Source organism: Rhea americana, unplaced genomic scaffold (genome assembly GCF_003343005.1).
Source record: "Rhea americana isolate MKP2758 unplaced genomic scaffold, rheAme1 scaffold_212, whole genome shotgun sequence".
Classification (NCBI taxonomy): Eukaryota; Metazoa; Chordata; class Aves; order Rheiformes; family Rheidae; genus Rhea; species Rhea americana.
This window is the reverse complement of record NW_028186279.1, coordinates 1189931-1211076: the sequence shown is the minus strand read 5'-3', so window position 1 is coordinate 1211076 and position 21146 is coordinate 1189931. Positions and strand designations below refer to the sequence as shown.

The following is a 21146-nucleotide window of genomic DNA, read 5'->3' as shown; positions in this document are numbered from 1 at the left end:
CTTCATTAATCACCATCATATCTTTTATTGCTAAAAGAAAAGAATTATTAAATTCAGAATTATAAGAACTAAAGGAGTAAACATACTTTCCTCTATCAGGTGATTCTCCAGGGGCTACATGGTTGGCAGAAGCAGAATAATTATCACTAGTACAATTCTGCAAGGGCTAAGCCTCTATGTTTATAAAAGCCATTACTGTTCGCAATATTGTCTCATAAAAATATTTTGTCCCCAACTACAGAGTTCAATAGGGGATTGGGCTTTATTCTTTGGTTAGAAATTACTTCCTCATCTAATCCACAAACCTACCTCTTCTTCTCCCAGGACGTCCTCCCTAAGAATAGTAACGGAACTGAAGACAAATGCAAAAAAATCACCATATTTAAGAGTCAAGAAATATAGCAAAGTGCTCAGTGAGAAGGCATTTACTTTAGCTAGGAAGAAAGTGATTTAAAAGTCACAGTGAAACTCCTCCACAGCAGAGCCAAAGGAACAAAGTGTGTGAGATCTAGAATATGACAAGACCACTGATAGCTCAAGGGAAACTTTGAGAACTTAGAAACAGACAGAAAGTGTCATGAAAATTAGGCAACTCTAATCTGTCTAATTCTAGGGAGCAAGTAGGCAGTAGGGCAGTAGAACACTGTGAAGTGATTTCTGTCTGGATTACCAAATTGTGCTAAGCTATTGAGCACAATTACTATGAAACCAGAAATAATGCATGTATCTGATTAACAAATTGCTATGGCTAAAATATTAGATGTTTGGATGATGACATCTATTTGCAAGTTAGGAGCAGGTGTAACTACACAGAGGTGGGAACAGAGTTCTCTTTTAATAGGACAGGAGGGGCAACCAGGAATACAAATACCATATGTTTGTCTGACAGAACATGTGGTTGAAAGATCTAGAAATTTCAGAGGGGTGAAGGCCATGAAAGCCATGATGATTATCTGGTCAAATTACCACAGGCTATAGAATTTCATTCAGTAATTTCCACCCCCAGTCTAGTTATCTAGAAATTTGTGGTCTATCACAACTTGATTAGATGGAAGAGCTGATAGAGATCTATCCTGGAAAAAAAGATTACTTCTACAGCCTTTAAGCAAGAAATTTATCTCACAAAAGACCTGAAAGACTTTCCTCTCCTCCATACTTAATATTTTCCAGCATGTGTAATCAAGGCAAACCAAATGGTATATAGACATTTTTAAGTAATCTGGGTTTGGAAAAGTTTTAAGCTTAGAGATGTATTTGTTTCTTCTCTCCCAATTCTGTGACTTGACCAATGATTTCATCTTACAGCTGCTGGTTGGSAGATCAATTTTATGTCATCAAGCCTTTTCAAAGTAATCTAGATATTTTCTGTGGACAGAAATAATCTATTTGTAATGTCAAATATCCACTGCATGCAGCCATATGTCTAAGGACATCTACTCATGGTGACTGGCCATCTTTCTGTCCTGGAAGAGGAAGAAGAGCCTGTGGCCGGGTATGCATTACATGGTTCATTCAATAGGAAGCCACTCTCCCCATAGTATGCTTTCAATTTTACGGTTCCAGAGTCTGTTACATAAACTGTTGTACAGCTAAAGCTACTACCTTCTCTCTATAATGTATCATGCCCACGTCTCCCAAAACTCTTAGCCACATGCCCATGGAAACCTCTTACCAAAATTCCTATGTCAGCTAGTTTCTAGAAACCTTTTCCTGAGTATTAACTACGTCAGGTGTTGAACCAAGCCACTGGGCTGCATACATACAAGGAAAAACATACAGGGATACAACAGAAACGATTTACTGTGTGGGCACACAGACAACGGTGTACAGGGGAGAAGGGAAGGTATACTTTTTGCACTACTCCAGTCCTATGGAAAGGATAAGAGAGCCATCCAAACAAAGTAACCTGAATAAGGGGAATGATGACCAGGATAGGCTATTAGAGCGCAACGATCAGTTGATTACTTTGCTCTTGACCTTTAGTCAGAGGAGGCAGAAGAAAAGAGAGAGCCACGAGCAAAGGGAAGGATGTCTCTGACATTGTCTAGGGTTTGGTGGCTATACAAACAAAGTTGCTACATGCCTTAAAGGTGTTAAATATTACCAGCTAAACAGCTGTTTTTTATTATGATTTATGTAAAAAATAGTAGCATATGAAGACTAGGATTCTTAGAAGGAAATCTTTTTTTTTTTTTTTTTTTTTTTTTCTCTCTCTCTCTAAGGACATGTCTCTGGATTCCTGCAAGTGATATTTATATCCTTAAGGGATTTCATCAAATGTCTTCCCATGACAATCTGTTTCCCCTAAAGGATCAATCTGATAAACCACTCAACTACAGTAGGCCACTGCAGTTATAAAATGACAGTGTTATGGACAGGTGTTTATACATGTCAATAAGGCTGTTTCATCTTACACAAGCAGAAAAAATCTAGTGATCTCAACTGAATTTCTAGTGATTTCAATTACAGTGTTTTATTTTGGAGTTGCTTTTATTATCTTGGTGCAATTTTCCAATGGGAGCTTGACACCATTTGCAAACAGTATGACTCAACAAGCCAACGTCTGTATGCTATTGGAAGTACTGATGGAAACTGAGGGGCAAAAGGAGGCTCCCTGCACAACAAAAGAACCCAGAGAAGATGGTCTAGACTACAGCTGTCTATTCCAAGCTACCCCAACCGAAGGCTGCTCCAGAATGTGAGCTGCAAGGTGGACAACATAAAGTCTTGAAAATCAGCTCCCTGGATCTCATGCCCCAACCTAGATGAAATTCTCTCAGAACATGCACAGTGTGAAGAATGAGTCCTTAGCACTACTGACTTCCTTATACATATATATATATATATATATGTATATCCACTTCTGTAGTGCCACACCACTTGCTAACGTAGAGATACCTTGCACGACATGGAAGTGCTTGCCAGCTCTGAAAGGGAGTGTATTCCTAGCTTTGTCTCAATCATTTTAGAACAAGATCCAGGTACATAACACCTCTAATCCTCTTGCACTCTCTTTAATGTATGCAAAACATCAAGTCTTGAGGCATTTACAGGGAGCTCTAGAAAGTCCATTGGTCTGAATGATTGGGGAGCAGGTCTTAGAGGTAGTGATGGAGAACAGCAGCCCCACAGTTTTGATGTAAATTAAGTATCATTCCCTTTAGCCTTGTTTAATTTGAAAGTCTTCAATTAATTTCTCATTCCATACTTCCCCACTCTGAATGCTGTCTTCCACAATGGTTCAGACTGGGATCTTTGTGTGGCTTGGTCACAGTCTGTTTCTTTTAAATTCCCAACTTCCCCCTGCCAATTCTCTCTTGCAGAGAGCCACCAAGAAAAATTCTTTCCTTCCTCTTCTTATTTTAAGGATATACAACAATATAGGGTATGTCATTTGTGTATATGTGTATACATATATATGTATAGATAGATAGCAGACCATAGGATATACATATGCCAAATGGTGTGGATATGCACGCAGTATGATCTCTCACTTGTTTTTCTAACTTGCAGACTGTGAAGAATTATCAATATTCAGAAAGTGAGAGAGGTCTTTAAACTAGAGAAGAAAACTCGGGATCTCTAAAACAAATGCCAAAGTTTCCATTGATTTCAATGGGATGTGCTGTCAGTCTACAAGCTATCAAGGTCCTCCTGCTGTGTGAATATATATAAAAAAATGTCGTGGATGTGAATACRTCTAGAAAGATATATCCCAGAGAGTTCTAGGTTATTGATGCTGTTGAAGCTGTGTTGCTTTTCCCAACTCTGCAAGTCAAGCATTACTAAAAACTAATCCGTGACATACTCACAAAGTTGGTAAATATGACCAATATATTACCGAGGAAGGGAAGAGAAGCTGGACATAATGACTTGTCCAGTTAACAACACAGCACCAGCAGAGCTACCAGAAAAAGGCTAGGAGTCCTGACTCCTTGCTCCCTTTCCTTCTTAGGCATACGATGAAATCAAAATGTCAGTAAATGAGCAGAACTATTGAAAGCTACTGCTCAGGGGGCCAAAAGTCATCTTAATGCCCTAGCATGGAAAGAATAGTTTCTGGCTTTCACACAACCTTTGACACCCTATTTGCAACTTTGAGAGATGACTGCTATAATCTGTCCTAATGCCCATTCCACGGCTTGCTCATGAATTCACAGTTTCACTGTTGTGTATATATAATACCTTAAATATTGGCAATATAGTCTCCATTCAGCAGTTAAAGCAACTATGGAGTATACTGTAGTAAAACAAACAGCTGTACCCTACACAGAATAGTTCAAACCTCCAAATGAAATACTGAAATGAATCTCTACAGTGCATCTAGCTTTATTGCACAGAGAGATGAGTCCATGAAGACTATATACACAGAAGCATTATTTTTTGATGGAGGCATAGTACTTAGCTTTTAGAAAGGCAGTTCTGACTGGTTTTCCTGTGCTCTACTTGTAAGTACTATGTACCCAGCTGTCCCTTTTACACGGCTTTATGTATCACTCTATGTATTATTTATACTTGAAAAAGACAGAGCCACACAGGAGTTGGAACTCATTTACATATCAGTTACGTAGTAAGTTATTGGTGCTATTGTGTCAAAAGGTATTTTTGTTTATTCAGCAGTCTTGTAATCCAGTGATAATGAAAATAAATTAAAAATAAAAAATGAAGCTTCAATTAAGAGACAGTTGTGATATTTTCCTCAAAATATGTTATAGTTCTATTTTGATTTAATGGCCTGTTCATTTTAAAGTGACTGTTTTTAAAACAGTTGCACATTAACTGCCTTTATTATTACAAAATCACTGTCAAGTGTAGAAGTATGGAATTAGTGTACTTACATTAGAGAAAATTAAGGCAAGATGCYCATCTTCTTAACTTTATGTGCCTTTAATAGATAATCATTCTTCATCTTTTTCCTTTCAAATGTAAGGAAGCCTGAAAAGCTTAAACCAGGTTTAGTTTAATAAGAGAAAATAAGAGAACTGCCACATAGAAAATGACTAAATTATGCTTAGTTTAGGGGTTCCACTTTTCTCTTTTGCCTAAGGCTTTTGGGACATTAAGGCCATGTTATAAATCCTGGTCAGTGCTTTTTTCTAAAGAGCAGAAATGAGAGTTTATTAGCATCACAGTGGTTGCCTCAATAATGACAAAACAGTTGCTCATTACTGCTCATTAGATTCATATTAGATTCATTTGCAATAGCAATACATCTTCTATTCATACTCGATTGCAAAACAACAGATATGATTTGACACCTGCTGTAGTACAGAATTCATTAGAAAGTAATAATACAAACAGGAATTCAATGGATGGACTTAGTCTTCTCTCTCTGATGGGTCTAAAATTTATCATTTAATGTAGAATTCATATAGGATAAATACCACAGCAGGTGATAAACTACGCTTCAATAAAATATGACACACACAGAATTATATATACAAAGGGCAGACAGACCTCCAAACAAGCCAATCAACAGTATATATGCATATCATGTACTCAGTAATGTGCACAAACTGTTTCAGGTGATATTTCTATATGTATATTAACATAGCTATTAATTTTTAGAATCGTAGAGAAATACAAAAGTTACATTTTCCTCAAAATATTAAGTCAATAAGTAAACAGGTCCCTTGAAAATTTCTGGGATAAACTGGGCCCAGGATGTTACTTAAATAGTACTTAAATGCCATTATCTTAATTGACTTGAATTGTGTGCAACTATTAGTGTGTCACTATTCTTTGGAAACACTATGATGGTGCTAAACTAGGCTGAATTTTCTTTTTCTTCAGAAAATCTCATTGAAAAAAAAAAAATATATCTCTTACTTCAGCAATTCTTGCCATCTTTACTGTGTAAAGGATGAAGGTAAGTCAAGCTGTAGGTCTTCATATGGTGAAGAGTTGGAAAAATGGAAGGATAGGTTGCTTTCAAAATCTAGCCCAGAATATCCAAAAATAATGCACATTGTATTGCTCTATGCCTCACTATTACCTTTCATGATGTTTCTGATGTTATTTTGCAATCTACAAAACAAATGTCCCCTTTCTATCCTCTGCTCAGTTCTTAATTCATCTGTAAAATTAAGTATACCCAACTACTTAAATGTTTATGTAAAAATGTGTTCCTATCCCACAACATAACCAGTATCTGAAAAATTAAGAGTAATTTTATTCATGCACCCATTTTCTTTTCAATCCTTTTCCTTCCAAAACCCGTTTCCAGCAGAAGAGGTCCTCTTCCAACTCAATCCATAGTCATAATCTAGTTCTGCTTTCCACAGCAGAACTGAAGATAAGCATTGCCCTCTGCATTGTTCTAGAGAAAACATCCATGATTTGACACTTAAGGAGTATAGAAGACAGCAAGGATGAATTCTCAATGAAAGACTGCCAAAAATATATTCTGAATTTCATGATAAAGTAGAGCTGAGGCTAGAGGAACATGCAGAGATGCTGAGCTGGTATGATATGCTACAATTCTATCAGCTTTAGTGAAGCTACAATGCTTTAGACAAGCTGAAAGGCAAAGCATTGTATTACTGATTTTCCTCTTGCTAAAACAAAGCTTACTGCAAAACAAAAACTATATCAGTATAGTCTCTACTTTGAGGATCTTTGCACATGGTTCAGTTTAATTTTAGTTCTCCATGCTGGACCTAAACAACAACAAACCATGATATGAAGCTGCCTTCAGTCTTAAACACTGTGGTCCATTTTCTGTCAGAATACTGTTTTCATCAGTCTGTCTTGAAGCCAGTTTGCTTTCCTTCCCCACAACTCCCACTGGCAGACTGTTTAGACCTACTTCTGTCTGACGATTAGAAAATTTATATATACATGACCAATGTACATCTTTAGCTTAAGTCAAATAAGGTGGGGGGGAATTGCTATCTATCTTCTCAATATAATTCTGCAACTATTTGCTATATATGCTTTCTATATATCCCCTAGAAAGCAATTACATCTTCTTTCAATCTATATTTAGCTTATTTAGCCTCATAAGCATATGTCTTCATTATAATATTTTTTGCACCCTTTTGTAAGAAAGATTTTCTTTCTCCTGAATCATCATCTCTGCATCCTAGTTGGAAAAAAAAAAAAGAAAAAAGAAAGCCTCGAAATTATACAATATATACCTATCTTTACTGGAAATACTTCACCTAATACAACCTAGGATTAGTCTTGACTTTTTTCAAACTTCTTTTGTCACATTACTGGCCCATAACCATTTTGTCATTCTTCTCTTTTTCCTCCAGGAATCCAGGTTTATAACCAGCAGTCCCCAAAATTCTATACATATGTATTGAGCAGACTCAAATTTTGTATTATAAAATTTCATCACATTTCTCTTACACCAGTACTTTTAATGCATCAAATTCTTTGCAAATTTTGATTCTCTGTTTTACCAGTGCCTCACATCTTCGTATTCATTAGCAAATTTGTATAAGGAGATTTCTTTGCTGTTGTTGTTGTTCATTAAAATAGCAATAGTGAATTAAATAGGTACTGAGGTAGACCCTTAGGGAACTAACTAGTGACTTCTTTCTAATCCTTAATTTCCCCTTTCAATATATTACTTATTGTCCATTTCTCCACTATTTTACAATTCTTGCACTTATTCATACATCTCTAGCTTAATTAATAATTTCCCATGTGGTTCTCTATTAAATGCTTTTTCTGAAGTTCAGATAAATTAGATCCATCAAACTTCTCTTGTCTAGCAAATTTTAGAAAAGACAGATACCAAGTTAGCTTGGCACGATGCAAGGCAATGTTGCATTTTATTCCATATTCCATTAATCATCATGGGCTTCTACTATTCTTTCTTTCAAAAATTTGTTCTAAAGCTGCTCAATGTTGAGTTCAGGCTACCAGATATTTTTTGACCAAATCACTTTTCTCTCCTTTCTTAATTGTAAGTATTTTCCACATGGTAATATGTCATACTACCTGAATTTATTTTCCTCACTGTCTATAAACTACAGAATGGAGGTTGTAATCTTCATTCTTGACTTATTCCACCTGACACAACACACTGAAAACATGTATTAAACAGAAAGACCGCTAGTAAAACATCATTTATAAAAGGCTTATAAGTATTCCTCCTCTACTGAAGTGGGCACTTTGTTTTCTCAGGACCTCTAGTAACTATACAGTATTATTTAAAGGTTATTTCAATGCAAGACCTCTTGTCCCTGCCTGTCATAGAAAAGTCACATATAATTACTATATAACAAATATTTTGAAATAAGAGATCATTCTTGGTTCAGCCAACCATTAGAACAGCGGTTCTAAACCTAGATTTCCAAGAGTTGCTATAGAAAGAAAAAAAAAAGTCACATGAGCAAGATAAGACTCACTTGAATAAGCTAAGTGCTTTTATAATCAGCTGTTAAGGAAATTATTAGTAGCAGATTATTAGAGAAAACAGAGTCCCAGATACTGAATTTACTAACCAAAGCTGCCAAATTACCTCATCAGTCTCCTTTTATAACTATGCTTCTGTTCATGGAACCGACTGCATGGCAATGGGTATTGGACTGTATCAGGCAAGGACAGGGGCAATATTACCACTCTATGCCCTGCATTTCTGAACATTCTGGAAAAGTAACATATCACTATTTTCTTAGATGCATTATATGGTCTACATGCCATTCACCACTGTCTATAATTATTTTTAACTAAATTGAAAGCAGTCTGAACAGTCATTAAAATGCAATGGCTTCCAAATTTCTCCTGGGAAAGAAGGCATCAACACCCTGCCTCTTTCCTTCTGGATGGGATCTGAGAAATAACAATGCAAATATATTAATATTGCATGATCATGGCTACTTTCTATTAATATATCATTAATATAATGACCTTTGCACTACATTTAAAGATCATGAAGATCAATATTTATTCTGAGGTCAGGAAAAATCAATCTTGCAGTAAAATGAGTCATATTTAATATATCCGATCATAATAATTAAGTTTATATATAAAAAGTAGCATTGATATGTGAATAATGGATGCTATGACAGATGAGTTGCCCTTCTCAAATAGCTTTATGTAGCTAATCTTAGAAATCGAAAGACTTAAATGAAAATATGCACCTTTCTCCCCGAGTGCTTTACCAAAATTCCTTTTTGCTTCACTAAACCCTTTTACAAATACTGCTATACAGAAAAATAAGAAGTCACTGCCTCCTGCAGACCAAGAGCACTGGTATATTACTGCCAATATTCGTGTTATTTCCTCATTTCCTTTCACAGATATCCTTCAAAAAGACTTAGCAGCCAAGTAATAACCACCACAGAAGCTGAGCAACCTTCTCCTGCCTTTCAGATCAGTGAATCTTTACTTCTATACTATTCATACTTTATATACTAGCATAAAATGTGCAAGGACACCAGTGGAGACAAATGTACTTATTTTCCTCGCAAGACTGATAACTTCATGCAATTTTTGTGTTTCATATACGTTCATTTTTGCAGCAGAAAGGCCTGAATAGAAAAAAGAAATTGCAACAGGAGAAAGAAGAGCGTACATTTTAACTGCCTGTATGGGAAACCAGTTCTAATTCATCACGCATTCCATGATAAGGTAGGGCTAATGGCCACCATCAGATAACAGCAGCAGCAATAATCCTTACACGGTAACTCTCATCTGAGAATTTCAAAGCACCTTAAAACAAGCCACCTCAGACCTCTTCAGATGGATAAAATGAGACAGATATGAAATTATTTGTATAAGGTCAGTCAGTAGCAGAGCAAGGATTAGGATTCCTGGAATTACTCCCATAAGGAAAATCATTTCTGATCCCTTTCTCTGCTCTAACCATTAGACTTTCCCCCTTCCCTGCAAATACAATAAAGAAATCCATTCCCACAACAACAATAGACTTACATCATCTCTTCGCACATTTTTGAAAATAAATGAATGTGGCTAAAAAACATTCTTTTCTTCAGTGCTGATTTAAAAATTTTTTCTAAAGGTATGAACAGTAAAACATCTCAAACATGAGAAGAGATAGGGAACACACCCAGGCCGTGATCGTCTTTTCAGTTACAGTGATAGGGGGTAACATCTCATCCCAACAGCCGCTAAAATGATACGAAAGAGGGAAACATATGCGGGGAGAAGAATCCTGACCCTGACTGTACACACAGATTCTGCAGCTCAGTCGAAAAACAGACATTGCTTCTTCCCTGTTTCAGGGCTTTTGGAGCTTTTGTTGACAGAAGCTTTGACCTCAGTGTAATAATCTCCCATTTCAGCTAGTTCGCGATGTAGAACTGACTATACACTTCTCTGATATTTGTAGCAAAGTGAGAATGTTAAAAGAAGACTGTGTAGGCAAGTTTTGAAGGCTAAAACGGCCCCCTAGGTTAGATGATAACCCCCTCTAGAAATAATTTCTTTCCTGGCCTGGCACAGGGCAGTATGGGAGTCATTCATTCATTCCTTCAGGCTACTTGGCTTTAAAGCAAATATCACATATTGCTGTTGTTACGTCCTGTATTTTAATAAAGCTTTTCAAACAATTTGTGTTATTATAAGATGAAAGTTCTTAGACCTCCAGTTTTTGTATTGTCTTTAAAGAAAGGCCTGTTTTTTTGCCTGCCTTTTAGAAGTCTCAGCTGTTTTCTTCTGCTCTGTTTAACACATAAAAGCCTTTAATACTTTGAACTTACTGTTAGATGCAAAATGCAAGAACTGTCTACTTGAAAAACCTTAATCAGTCAAGAAGTTGGTAAATTATGTCTTCATGCCATCCATATTGAGTGTCCATTACTCCTGGACATAGCACATTAACTGACTCATTAGCTATTTCAAACCATATGGACTTAGGTTTGGGTGGGTCACACTGATAATATCCTGAGGTGAGCTTCCTAATTATTGTAATTACGTGATCTCAATCATGGGGCCAGTCACACAAAATAGTGTCAGAGTCTTTAAAATGGGTGTCAATGCACCTAGACAATGACTGAGATGAGCAATATGCCCTCTGGATGTTGGAGCTCCCTTGATACTGCAAAAAGTAATTTAAAAGTTCTGAGAAACTGGCAGTGAGCACAGTGATGACTGAATAAGCATGGCAAGTGCATGGGACTCTGTACTGATGCATGAACACAAATGAATTTCTTAGTAGAATCTGGGAAACTTGATGCTTTTTTGTTAATAGTCTTAATACAGATATGTTACATCTCCAGTGTAAATTTAGCCATGATATTTTAAGCAACAAGGAGAACTGAGGTGTAGGGGGGGATTAAAAGTAGATGTTCTAAAACATCAGTGTTAAGTACCACAAAAGCGTCGCAATGCAACAGTGTGAGAAGTTACAAGTTGTTCACCTACTATAGCAAATTTAAATGACTTTTTGTGTGAGAGGCTGCAAGATTTCATATAATTGACTGAAATCTTTTATACTGAAGCTTAGGTTTGAAGAAGAGGAAAAGAAAGGAAACAAATGGAAAATGGATCTAAGTTTTAATGTACAGTGCTTTAAAACAAAAATAGAAACAATATAGCCTTAGGACAGAGCTAATAATGGTTTGCTGTTTTATTAAATACTTAAATAATACTTTTAAAATACTTATTAAATACTTAAAGAAAATGCTCATTCCCTGAGAAACTTACCACATATGGCTTTTTGTCACACTCTATAACTTACTCTGGAAAGAGGATTAGGAGTAGGTTGCTGCTTCTGAGTCACACAGCAAGATAAAACTTCTCAAGTTTGTGCCTTACAGGTGTACTTCCAATTTTCAAAGTGCCTCTTAGGCACTTACAGACCTGAAAGGCCAGGTATTTAATGGTACCAGGCACCTGAATACATAGCTAGGTAGCCAAACCCTATATTCAAAAATTATTTTGAAATGTAACTGTGATCCCTGATCTAAAATGATCTACACATGTATCAACCCCAAAACTAGAACACTGTGTTTATTAGCAATGATTACTGAATGTCCTAGAAACTATAGCCTACCATTTTCTTTCTTGGCAATATGACAGTGACCACACCTGTACTGACTCTGCAGAAAAGCTCAGAAGATCTACTCATACATCACATCTTGACATACATATAGCAAGCAGAATAGATGAATAAAACTCCAAAAGTATTGGGTCTATCAAAACATTCAAATGGAGTCCATCAGAGCACTTCTAAGACACCATTCTGGGTAACTAGAAACCAGGCACCTGAGCTGCATGAGGCAGGCCTGTGGCACTCAGCTATTCCTACTGATGTGCCATTAGCAAGTAAAATAACAGTAACTTGACAGTATTTGCAGTCTCTGTAAGCCTCAAAGGCTGACACCTTTAAAGAGCACAAGTTTATTAGAACAATAAGGTAATAAATAATTTTTGTAGTGGTATATGCATAATTGGTGAAAGTATAAGCTAACAGCAGAAAGCCAATCTCTTTTCCTACCCATTCACTTAAACTGGATGCACTGCTATAACCTGAATACATAACTTGAATCACATACATCTCCCTTCATCCAATGCAAAAAAAAACCAAAATAAAAATATCTCATATACAACTGTTCCTGACTACAAAGGAACAGTTGTACCTTGTAGTTGTACCTTGGATAGATTTGCATATTTTTACTCTTATTTGTGTACATATCTTTCTCCTATAAGGATTCTTGAATTTAGCAGTAATATTGGCTTTACCACCTTTAAGGGGAAACAGCTCCCATCATATTTAGTTTCTTCTGAACCCCTCCCACCGTATCTGTAATTATTTTAGCCATTCTCCCCCCTTATATCACATTCCTGCAATAAGGCAATAGTTTAGAAAAAAATGGTAGTAGAGGTTTTAACCCGACTAAATGAAACTAGCTTGCATTTCTTGGGATAGTTACTAACTAGCTAATGATAATAAAAATGGGCTGTTTYAAATTCCACGCAACAAGAAAAGAGTTTTTAATCCCTCCGACAAAGGAGAGCAATGTGCTGGTTACAGGGCAAAGAGTTCCTAACATCAAGTTTGTATCTGAATAGCTATTCTTTGGTAAAATCTTTGATCTTTACTGCCTTGACTTTTTTAAAAGACATTTTAAAAGGTTATTTTAAAATGATTTTTTTTAAAATGCTTTGCTTCTTTTTCTTCCTCTTGCCTCATCTAAAACAGAATTGTATGAAAAACTTTCTACTTTTTAACTGCAATGCTATTATATACTTTTTGTGGGCTCACTGGTTATTATTGTTCCTTGAATGTATCTAGATTTAAACAACAAACTCATTCTTCAGGGGCAGCCTCCTATGTCTAGGAAATCGCTGTTCTCAGTAAATCAATCTTGGTAAGTGATATTTGTTAGTTTTTATTACACCTCTGTGTATTTACCTCTGTTTTTCTGTTCCTGTAACAAATGCTAAAAGCTTAAAAACCTTTAAAGAAGTTCTCTATTCTGAAAAAAAACTGTCCATGTCTTTCCTTAGAATTTCTCTTCTCTGACTCGTAGGTATATTTCAGGTCTTTTTATACTGCATGATAATGCTAACCTGCACAAGTCATAAAACATTTACATGATATTAAAGATGGGTAAGTATTCAGATAGTCTTGCCTTTGGATGGAATTGGAGCTATAAATCTGCAATTTCTCTTCTTTTAATAGCACAAGAAAACTGTATGAAAAGCTTTTCATTTAAAAGCTATGAAAAATCTAAACCACAGCTACATATGCAGGTATCGGTTGTTAGATGAGTCACTTAAATGTTATGCAGCCTTGAATTTTCAAAAACACTAGCAGGCTGTATATGCTACTGTGTTCGTTGGCAATAAATCAGACCCTTGTGTCTCTGCTTTTAGTTTCGCTTTTGCTATCAGTTTACAATGACTATATTTCAAACAGCCTCTTCTCTTGATGAGTTCTTTGTTTCTCAGAATTGCATGAAACTGTCTTCTTGTGATTCTTATTCTGGTTTACGAATCAAAAGCTTAACATGTTCTCGAGAACTTAAAGCTATTTTTGAACTGTAAACTTTTTGCATTAAACCCCAATTTGCTACTAAATCAATGAATTTCACTTGTTTCCTGCTGTCCTAATATTCCCAACTGCTTTATAGAAAGGATAGGAAATGAACTCCAGTTACTTCTTCTTTTTTTTTTTTTTTTTTTTTTTTTTTTTTTTTTTTTCAACTGAAACAAGAAAAATCAAGAACATGCTCCTCAGTTTTGTTTCTTTGGGAACGTACATCTTTCTACTCATTCACATATAATCTGTTTTTTTTTTTAACATCATTGCTACAAACTTTGTGTTTTAATTTGTTGTGAAAATTTCTCATTTCTACTTAAAAAGAGCCTTAAACTATCCAATAATATATGTGGCTGTCCATGGATGTCTAATGCTATCACTAATATCTGCCTAATGTTTAGAAGACAGCTGTAAACTTGATTTCAACTAGTATTTTTCTTTCTTATCCTGATGCTGTACGTTCATGGGTAGGGAAAGGATAACTAAGAAGCAGCTAGCAGTTTCATATATGTTTTCACTGGGGTTCAATCATTTGAATACTTCTCTGCAATGGTTATGCAAAAAGCACTCTCTTTAAAGAGCAGAGGCTGATTCTCTGATTCCCAGGCAACTATCTGAAGGCAATTTCTTTCAGCAAATATCTTTCAGCAATGGCAGAATGGTGTTCTCATCCAAAGTGACAGATATCCTAAGAGCATTACCCAGATGGTGGAGAGATCTCTGTGAATTAAGGTGCTAGTTCCTTCTAGTGAGTGGTAATGGTTTCTCTAACACAGTACTAGTTACCTTTCTAACCTCCTTATGGTATATTTTGACTCCTGCTGTAAAGGAAGAAACCTGCTATGAAATGCCCTATGGTAAATCTAGAGAACTTGTTTGCTTCAGGGCTGAGCTTTCTGATGCCTTTTTTTTTTTTTTAAGCTTCTGTCCTTTTATCTGATTTCACTGTAAAATCAGAATAACCCATATGACTGATGGAGAAAGGGCTACCTACTGTAATGATGCCAATACATACCTTACAATCACAGACTCCCTTTCTACCTTTCTGTTCACTAGCAAGTTATGTTGTCCCTGCAGGTGTTCTGGATTTTTGACTATTAGTGAACTCTTGTGATCACCCCATAAGAGGCCTTGCTTTGATAAGAAGAATTCTGGTCATTGCTTAGAAGTAATGATGGTCCACCCATACCTGCAGTTGAACAAGCAACTGTTTAGAGTCATATTTTCTAAAACCAAGTCTGAAAAGCTGAGGTAAGACCTAAGGTGCAGCTGGTTGTATGGGTTAGAACATCATATGGCAAACCTCAGTACACAGGGAGTCAAAGGATATGAGATCTTGGGCCTCTGTATTTTATTAATGTGTATATTCAAACCTACAGGGGCAATAAATCTAGAAAATTCCATGTGAATTATCTCCCTTAGTTCCTGTTTAGTAGTAGTTCAGTCTTTGGGAATTTGTAGTTGAGCAGGAAATATTCTCTAAAACAAGAAGAAGTGGAAAGATTACCTCCTTCCCAATGAGGCATTACAAATGCATAGTGTGCTGACCCTTAAAGACTTAAGGACATCTAGCTGTGTATGACAAGCATATTTTGCCAATCGCTGCTAAGGGGTTTTTAGCAGCAAGGGCAGCTGTAGTAATGCATGGACTGCCTTTCTTCCAATACCTCCATCTACGGTCTAGCCCAGCTCACCCAAACCTCCCACCAGATGTAGACCTGTGCCCTGCCTGCTCTGGGAGTAGAAAGCTTGGTTTCACTATGTCCCAGAACCACAGAACAGTTGAAGGGACCTCTGGAGATCATCTAGTTCAATGTCCTTTGTTACCAACTCACATGTTGTCAGTGCTAAGCATGATCCCTCCAGGTCAGCTGCTGCTGAATGCTGTATGCTTGCAGAGTAATGGCCCATGAGGCGACCAGGGCCTCTTCCCAGGGCGTTGTGGGGCTGTGGATGGCTGTGCTGCAGATTGCTGATGGCTCCTACTGGTCCAAATCGCACAAGTCTCTAAAGGATGTAGGGTGGTGTTTTTTTTTTTTTTTTTTTTTTGAATGCATTGCTTGCTCTTCTAGGTAGGTATCAATGTCTCTCTGTACAGACATGCTCCTGGGATGTGAGCTGGGTGCAGCAGCAGATCTATGCTGGAAAAATCCTGAAACTGCTTTTCTGAGGGGCTGGCAGCATGATAGCTCTGTTAGTTCACTTTAAAAGTTAAAGCACTTGCTGCTCTCACACGACTTCTGTGAACTAAGACTTTTCTTTTTTTTTCTTTTTTTTTTTTCCTCTCTCCAGGCAGGGAATGGCGAGTCTGGCTAACTACTTCTATAGATATCAAAGCACTTCAAGGGGAAAAAAAATGTTTTCTCACTTGTACAGCTAAAGGGATGGAGGGCTGAAGTGACTTGCGTAAGCTCTAGCAGGGGCAGATGCACCTTCTGGTTTCTTGACTTCCAGCCTGTTGTCTTTAACCGGCGCTTCTGCATGGGACTGAGTCGACGCATCACCAGCGGCAGAATGGCGATTCCTGGGCCCCGGCCCGAGGGGAGGCGGGAGGCGGCTCTTCGCCACGCCGGCATCCGCCGCCGCTCGCGTCGCTGAGGGGGAACCCGCCGGCGCGGAGGGAGGGCAGAGCCGCGACACCGCCCTCGGCCGCCTCCGCCGTCCCCGCCCCGGGATTTCCCGCGGAGGCCAGGCACGGCGGGCCGGTCCGTGCTGCGGGCTGCCGCACGCCGCCTCGGCGCCGCGGGCGGGAAGTTCCCCGCCGGGAAGTTTGTGGCCGAGGAGAGGCCGCCGGGGGCCCGCGGAGGTGCGTGGCCGTTGGGCCCTTAGCGGGCGGCGGGGCCGGGCGCGCGCCGCTCCCCCCCCCCCCCCCCGCGGCCCTTGGGCCGTTGGGCCGTTGGGCCGTTGGGCCGTTGGCGGCCGCGCGGGCGTGCTGGGCCGTTGGCGGCCGTTGGCGGCCGCGCGGGCCTGCTGGGGGAGAAGGGGGGTGTTGCTGCGAGGGAGCAGGGCGGCGGCGGCGGCGGGAGCTGCGGTCGGGGAGAGGGCATTGCGTGCGTGGGGAGGCGGCGGGAAGGCAAGGCCCGGCGCTTACAGCGTGTACCGCCTTCTGGGAAGAGGGTGTCGAGTGATCTCTGGCAAAGGTCAGCCTTGTCTTTTCCTTAAGGCGCCATGCCCCCGAAGAGGTGCGGAAGAAGCAAACTACCCACTCCTCTGCCAGAAGGCATGATCCTGAAAGACACGGAAGGAAAATCTTGGAGGTTGGGCAGTCAGATCGGCCAGGGAGGATTTGGCTTAATCTATTTAGGTAATAATACCGATGGTAATTACAAGGGTGTTTGGTGAACGTGTGCTCATAATCTTGYTGCATTAAAAAGAGCGCAGTGCCAAAATTTATTGTTACGGATGTGCCAGTGCTCACCTGTGCTGRAGTGTGACTCTCGGCCTTTAACAGCACCCTGTCAGGTGTCCTTGTTGTTCGAAGTTTTGCTGATGGAGCAGCATGCCTCTCCCTGGGTTGTCCAGCCCATTCTGCCAGCCTCAGATGCTTTTTGCTGTGGGGCTTGCGTRGGGTAGACAGGGTGCTGTTGCTGTYAAAGACTACCAAAGAATTAAGCGGCCTCTTTTGGGTTACCATCAGTCTGATGCTCCGGAATGCTCCTTGGGTTTCTGGTTATCAGAAATGTCATCATCTGGATAAGATGTAAAATCRGAGCTTGTCAAAGAAACGTAACGACAGCAGTAGTTAGCTGGGTGTTGCCTCTGAATTAAAATTTTGTTTTTCACCAGAGGTGGAAATGCGCATGTTTCTTCATTTTCTTCAGAAGAAGCTGCTACATTTCACTCTGTCAGTGTTTTGTAAGGAAAGAATGGTTTTAAAAGGCAGTTTGTAAAGCACTCTGGGTCACTGGAGAGGGTATAATGTATGTTGCTGTTGCTGGTCTCTATAAAAGAGCAAATACAGTTTTCAAGAGAGTGGCATGAGCTTTTTTTTTTTTTTTTTTTTTTTTCACAGAATGTGTACAGCATATTGAAGCAAACTTGTCCACAGTGATCTATCAGGGACTGAACTGAGCTGCTGAGCTGGTATTAAGATAGCAGTAAAAAAAAAATATTTAGAAGCATAGTTTAGTCCATCACCCCTGGAGGCAAGCATTTTTTATTTTTATTTTTTTAAAAAGTTAGTGATATATTAACTCTGCATTTGGAGTAATAATGCTCAAAACTTGATAATCAAACCACTACTGTACATAAATTGACTTTCACATTTAAAAAAATAGTATTTTAAAAATACCTTTACTTCTGGTATTGTTGTTTTCTGCTTTTTTTTGATCTCTTAAAAATGTGTATTTCATATTGAGTACTTTTTCAGTACTCTGATAATTCACTGAGATACAGCATGAGCTTTCCATGTAGTGTGTTTTCCAGAGTTTTATAAGAAGACAGTTTCTCATTAAAACAGGCATCATATGTCACACATCATTTCACTTCTTTTGCCTTTAGTAACTGCGAGCTGTTCAGTGTGCAGGGACTCCTTTCAAACATGCAGAGCCATGCTTGATTCAGTGGATTCGGTATGGTTGCAGGTGAAGGGGTTGCCCGTCGGTATCAAACTGTGCCATTAGGCTCCTAGTGTTGAGAGAAAAGTTTTGCATTTTCTGTGTAGGGGTTAGTGTGTTTTGTCTTTTGTATTTGCAGTCATAAATGTAGCACTCACGTGCCACTGYTTTCTTTATGACAATCTAGTATGATCTTTGTTATGTCTATCTGGATATGTCATTGTGCTTGTCTGCTTTCAGCTGTTCAGGAACTTGTAACAGCGCTGAACTGTTATTCTCCTCCCTCCTTTATTCTCCTCTGACCTATTATGGTAATTCACAAAGAACTGAATGGCAACTGAAGACCTGTATTTTATTTCATGACGTGATGGTCCCATGTGGGATCTGATGTTAGTTCTCTGAAGTGGTTGCCCAGATATACTATTCTGTTAGTTAGTGATATATATCTGTTCTCTACAGGAGGGTGAGCAATCTTTCTTGTGTTCTATCTGGACTTAAGTTACATCTTAACTTCAAGTTTGAGTGGAGAAGTGTTCTGAAAAAAAATTGTACACAAGGCAGTATCTAATATTCTGCCTTTTAAAAGGAAGACTAAATTGTATTTTGTTACACTGAATGCCCGTGTCCACCAAGTGAAAAGTCTTCAGTAGGAACCTAAATTGTTCCTGCTGCTCTGTAGGCAAAATAAGTACAGTCAGTAAAAAAATTTAGAGAAAACTATGGCTGTGTATATGTTTGCAGGTAGTTTGGTGTAGTAGAATGGATAAGGAAATGAGAACAGTTGATGATTAGGTACCTACATCTATCTTATATTTAAGTTGAGAGTTTGTTTTATTTTGAACTAGATCTGATCTGGTCTGGTCTGCTGCACAAAATTTTCTCACTAAGTGTGTGGTTTGGTGGTTTGAGGCTGTCTGAAAGAACTGCTTTGAATCCTTGTGTCACCCACAGGAGTTGCAGTGCATCCTGTAGGCTCCTACAGTGGAGTTTCTGTTCTAGTTTCCTCTGAAATTTATAGTTCACACACACTTAACTGCTCTGCAGACTGAACGAGTGGGTGGTAAATGGGGATGTCTGGAGTTTCAACTACTGCTCCTAATCAGAATGCTAGTGTAGACATAGCCTAAGATGTTCTTGACAGCAGTTCAAAAGTTACTTAGCTTTAAACTACGTTAAGAAACTGTTTTACTTCCAAACTTTTTATCCTGTCTTGGTAGTTCTTTGTTTCCTGATAAGAAAAGAATAATTTGTCTGCTTCTTCCATTAATTAAATTCTCCAGTGTACGATAATGTTCTCTTCTGATGTTAATCTATTTTATATACTTTGTGGAGGTCCTGAGCTTTGTCACAAAAACAAGCCTAGCTGCCATATCTTTTGCTTTTTTCCCTATATTGCAGAGTGTTCTATTTACTCCTTTTTTCGAGTCAGATCAGTAGCCATAGTTCCTCAGAAATGAGCAGTTATAGAGGAGCCAAAGGGTAACACACTTTTGATATTTGCGTTTTTTCTTTTGATGTATGTGGTAGCTTTTTATGACCTCTGAAACATCAATTGGTTGTCTTTGAGAGCTACTCTGCCTAGAGCATATATGGCAAGTGTTACCATAAGAAAATAGACCTTAGCATGAGCTAAGAAATGAATGTAAGGTGTGTCTCAATATTGCCATTCAAGAATAAATTGTGAGAGAGTGTGAGGATGTAGAATACAGGATCAGGATGTAAAGGAAAAGGAGACATACAGACTTGCAGAAAGCTCCCACAGACAGGAGGGACTAAAGGAACTGCAGGTGCAGTGCAGAAAGCAAGGTTGTAGTGGGTGTAAGTCTCAATGCATAAGATAAAGTGAATTGAGAAGATATAAGACAAGCGCTGTGTTCCTAAATCACTCAATATATAGTTCTGTCATATTTTCTGTTACAGTCAAATCACACCAGACCTTGTAGATGGTACAGGACATGGAATTCAATGAGTGTTTCATGCAGATTTGATTAATTTTCTGACTAATCACAAGGACCACATGCACTGTGGTATTTGTTGCAGTTTGTCTCCTACTGAGCTGAGGCAGAAAGCTGTTGGTGGATTAGCTGAGAAAGGGAATACTGTCTGGGACCATTGTTATCACTATTTTGCTTTTTCTGTAAGTGACAGTATAGCTGAAGAATGGCAGCTACCATCTTTATAATGGCATTTGTATTAATTTTATCCCCTCTTTCAGAAGGGATATTTACATTACATAGCACTGAACTAAAGGCTTAGTCCCCCTTGGAGCTCATCGTACAATTAAAATAGGAAATGGACAAGACTTATTCTCAAGTATTGGCCCTGACAGAAGCCTTCCTGTTTTGTCCAGCTCTCTCTCTTACGTGTGTTTGTATTATGTAAAATTTATCATTCAGCAGCTTATCTGGGGCTTGATTCTGCAGAAGACTTTGAAGACTTTGTCTTTGAAAGTCAAGATAACAAAGTAGATCATGGAATCAGTAAGGTTGGAGATCATCTAGTCCAACCTCCCTGCTCGGCAGGGTCACCCAGAGCATGTTAGACAGGGTTGCATCCAGGCAGGCCTTGAAGATCTCCAGAGAAGGAGACTCCACAAACTCTCTGGGCAACCTGGTCCCAGTGCT

At 38.5% G+C, this 21146-nt stretch overlaps 1 protein-coding gene across 6 annotated transcripts in view; it reads left to right on the top strand.

Moving 5' to 3' along the window:
• Window positions 1–16624: 16624 nt before the first annotated feature.
• Window positions 16625–21146, top strand: part of VRK2 (VRK serine/threonine kinase 2) — a 51375-nt gene continuing 46853 nt past the window's right edge. For all 6 annotated transcript variants that reach the window (XR_014895837.1, XM_085304901.1, XM_085304899.1 and 3 more), the window contains exons 1-2: window positions 16625–16772; window positions 17130–17270. Coding sequence is in view for 5 of the 6 variants with exons in the window: in XM_085304901.1 (XP_085161027.1) it covers window positions 17135–17270 (136 nt within the window). In the remaining variant the exon portion in view is untranslated. The remainder of the gene's footprint in view (window positions 16773–17129; window positions 17271–21146) is intronic.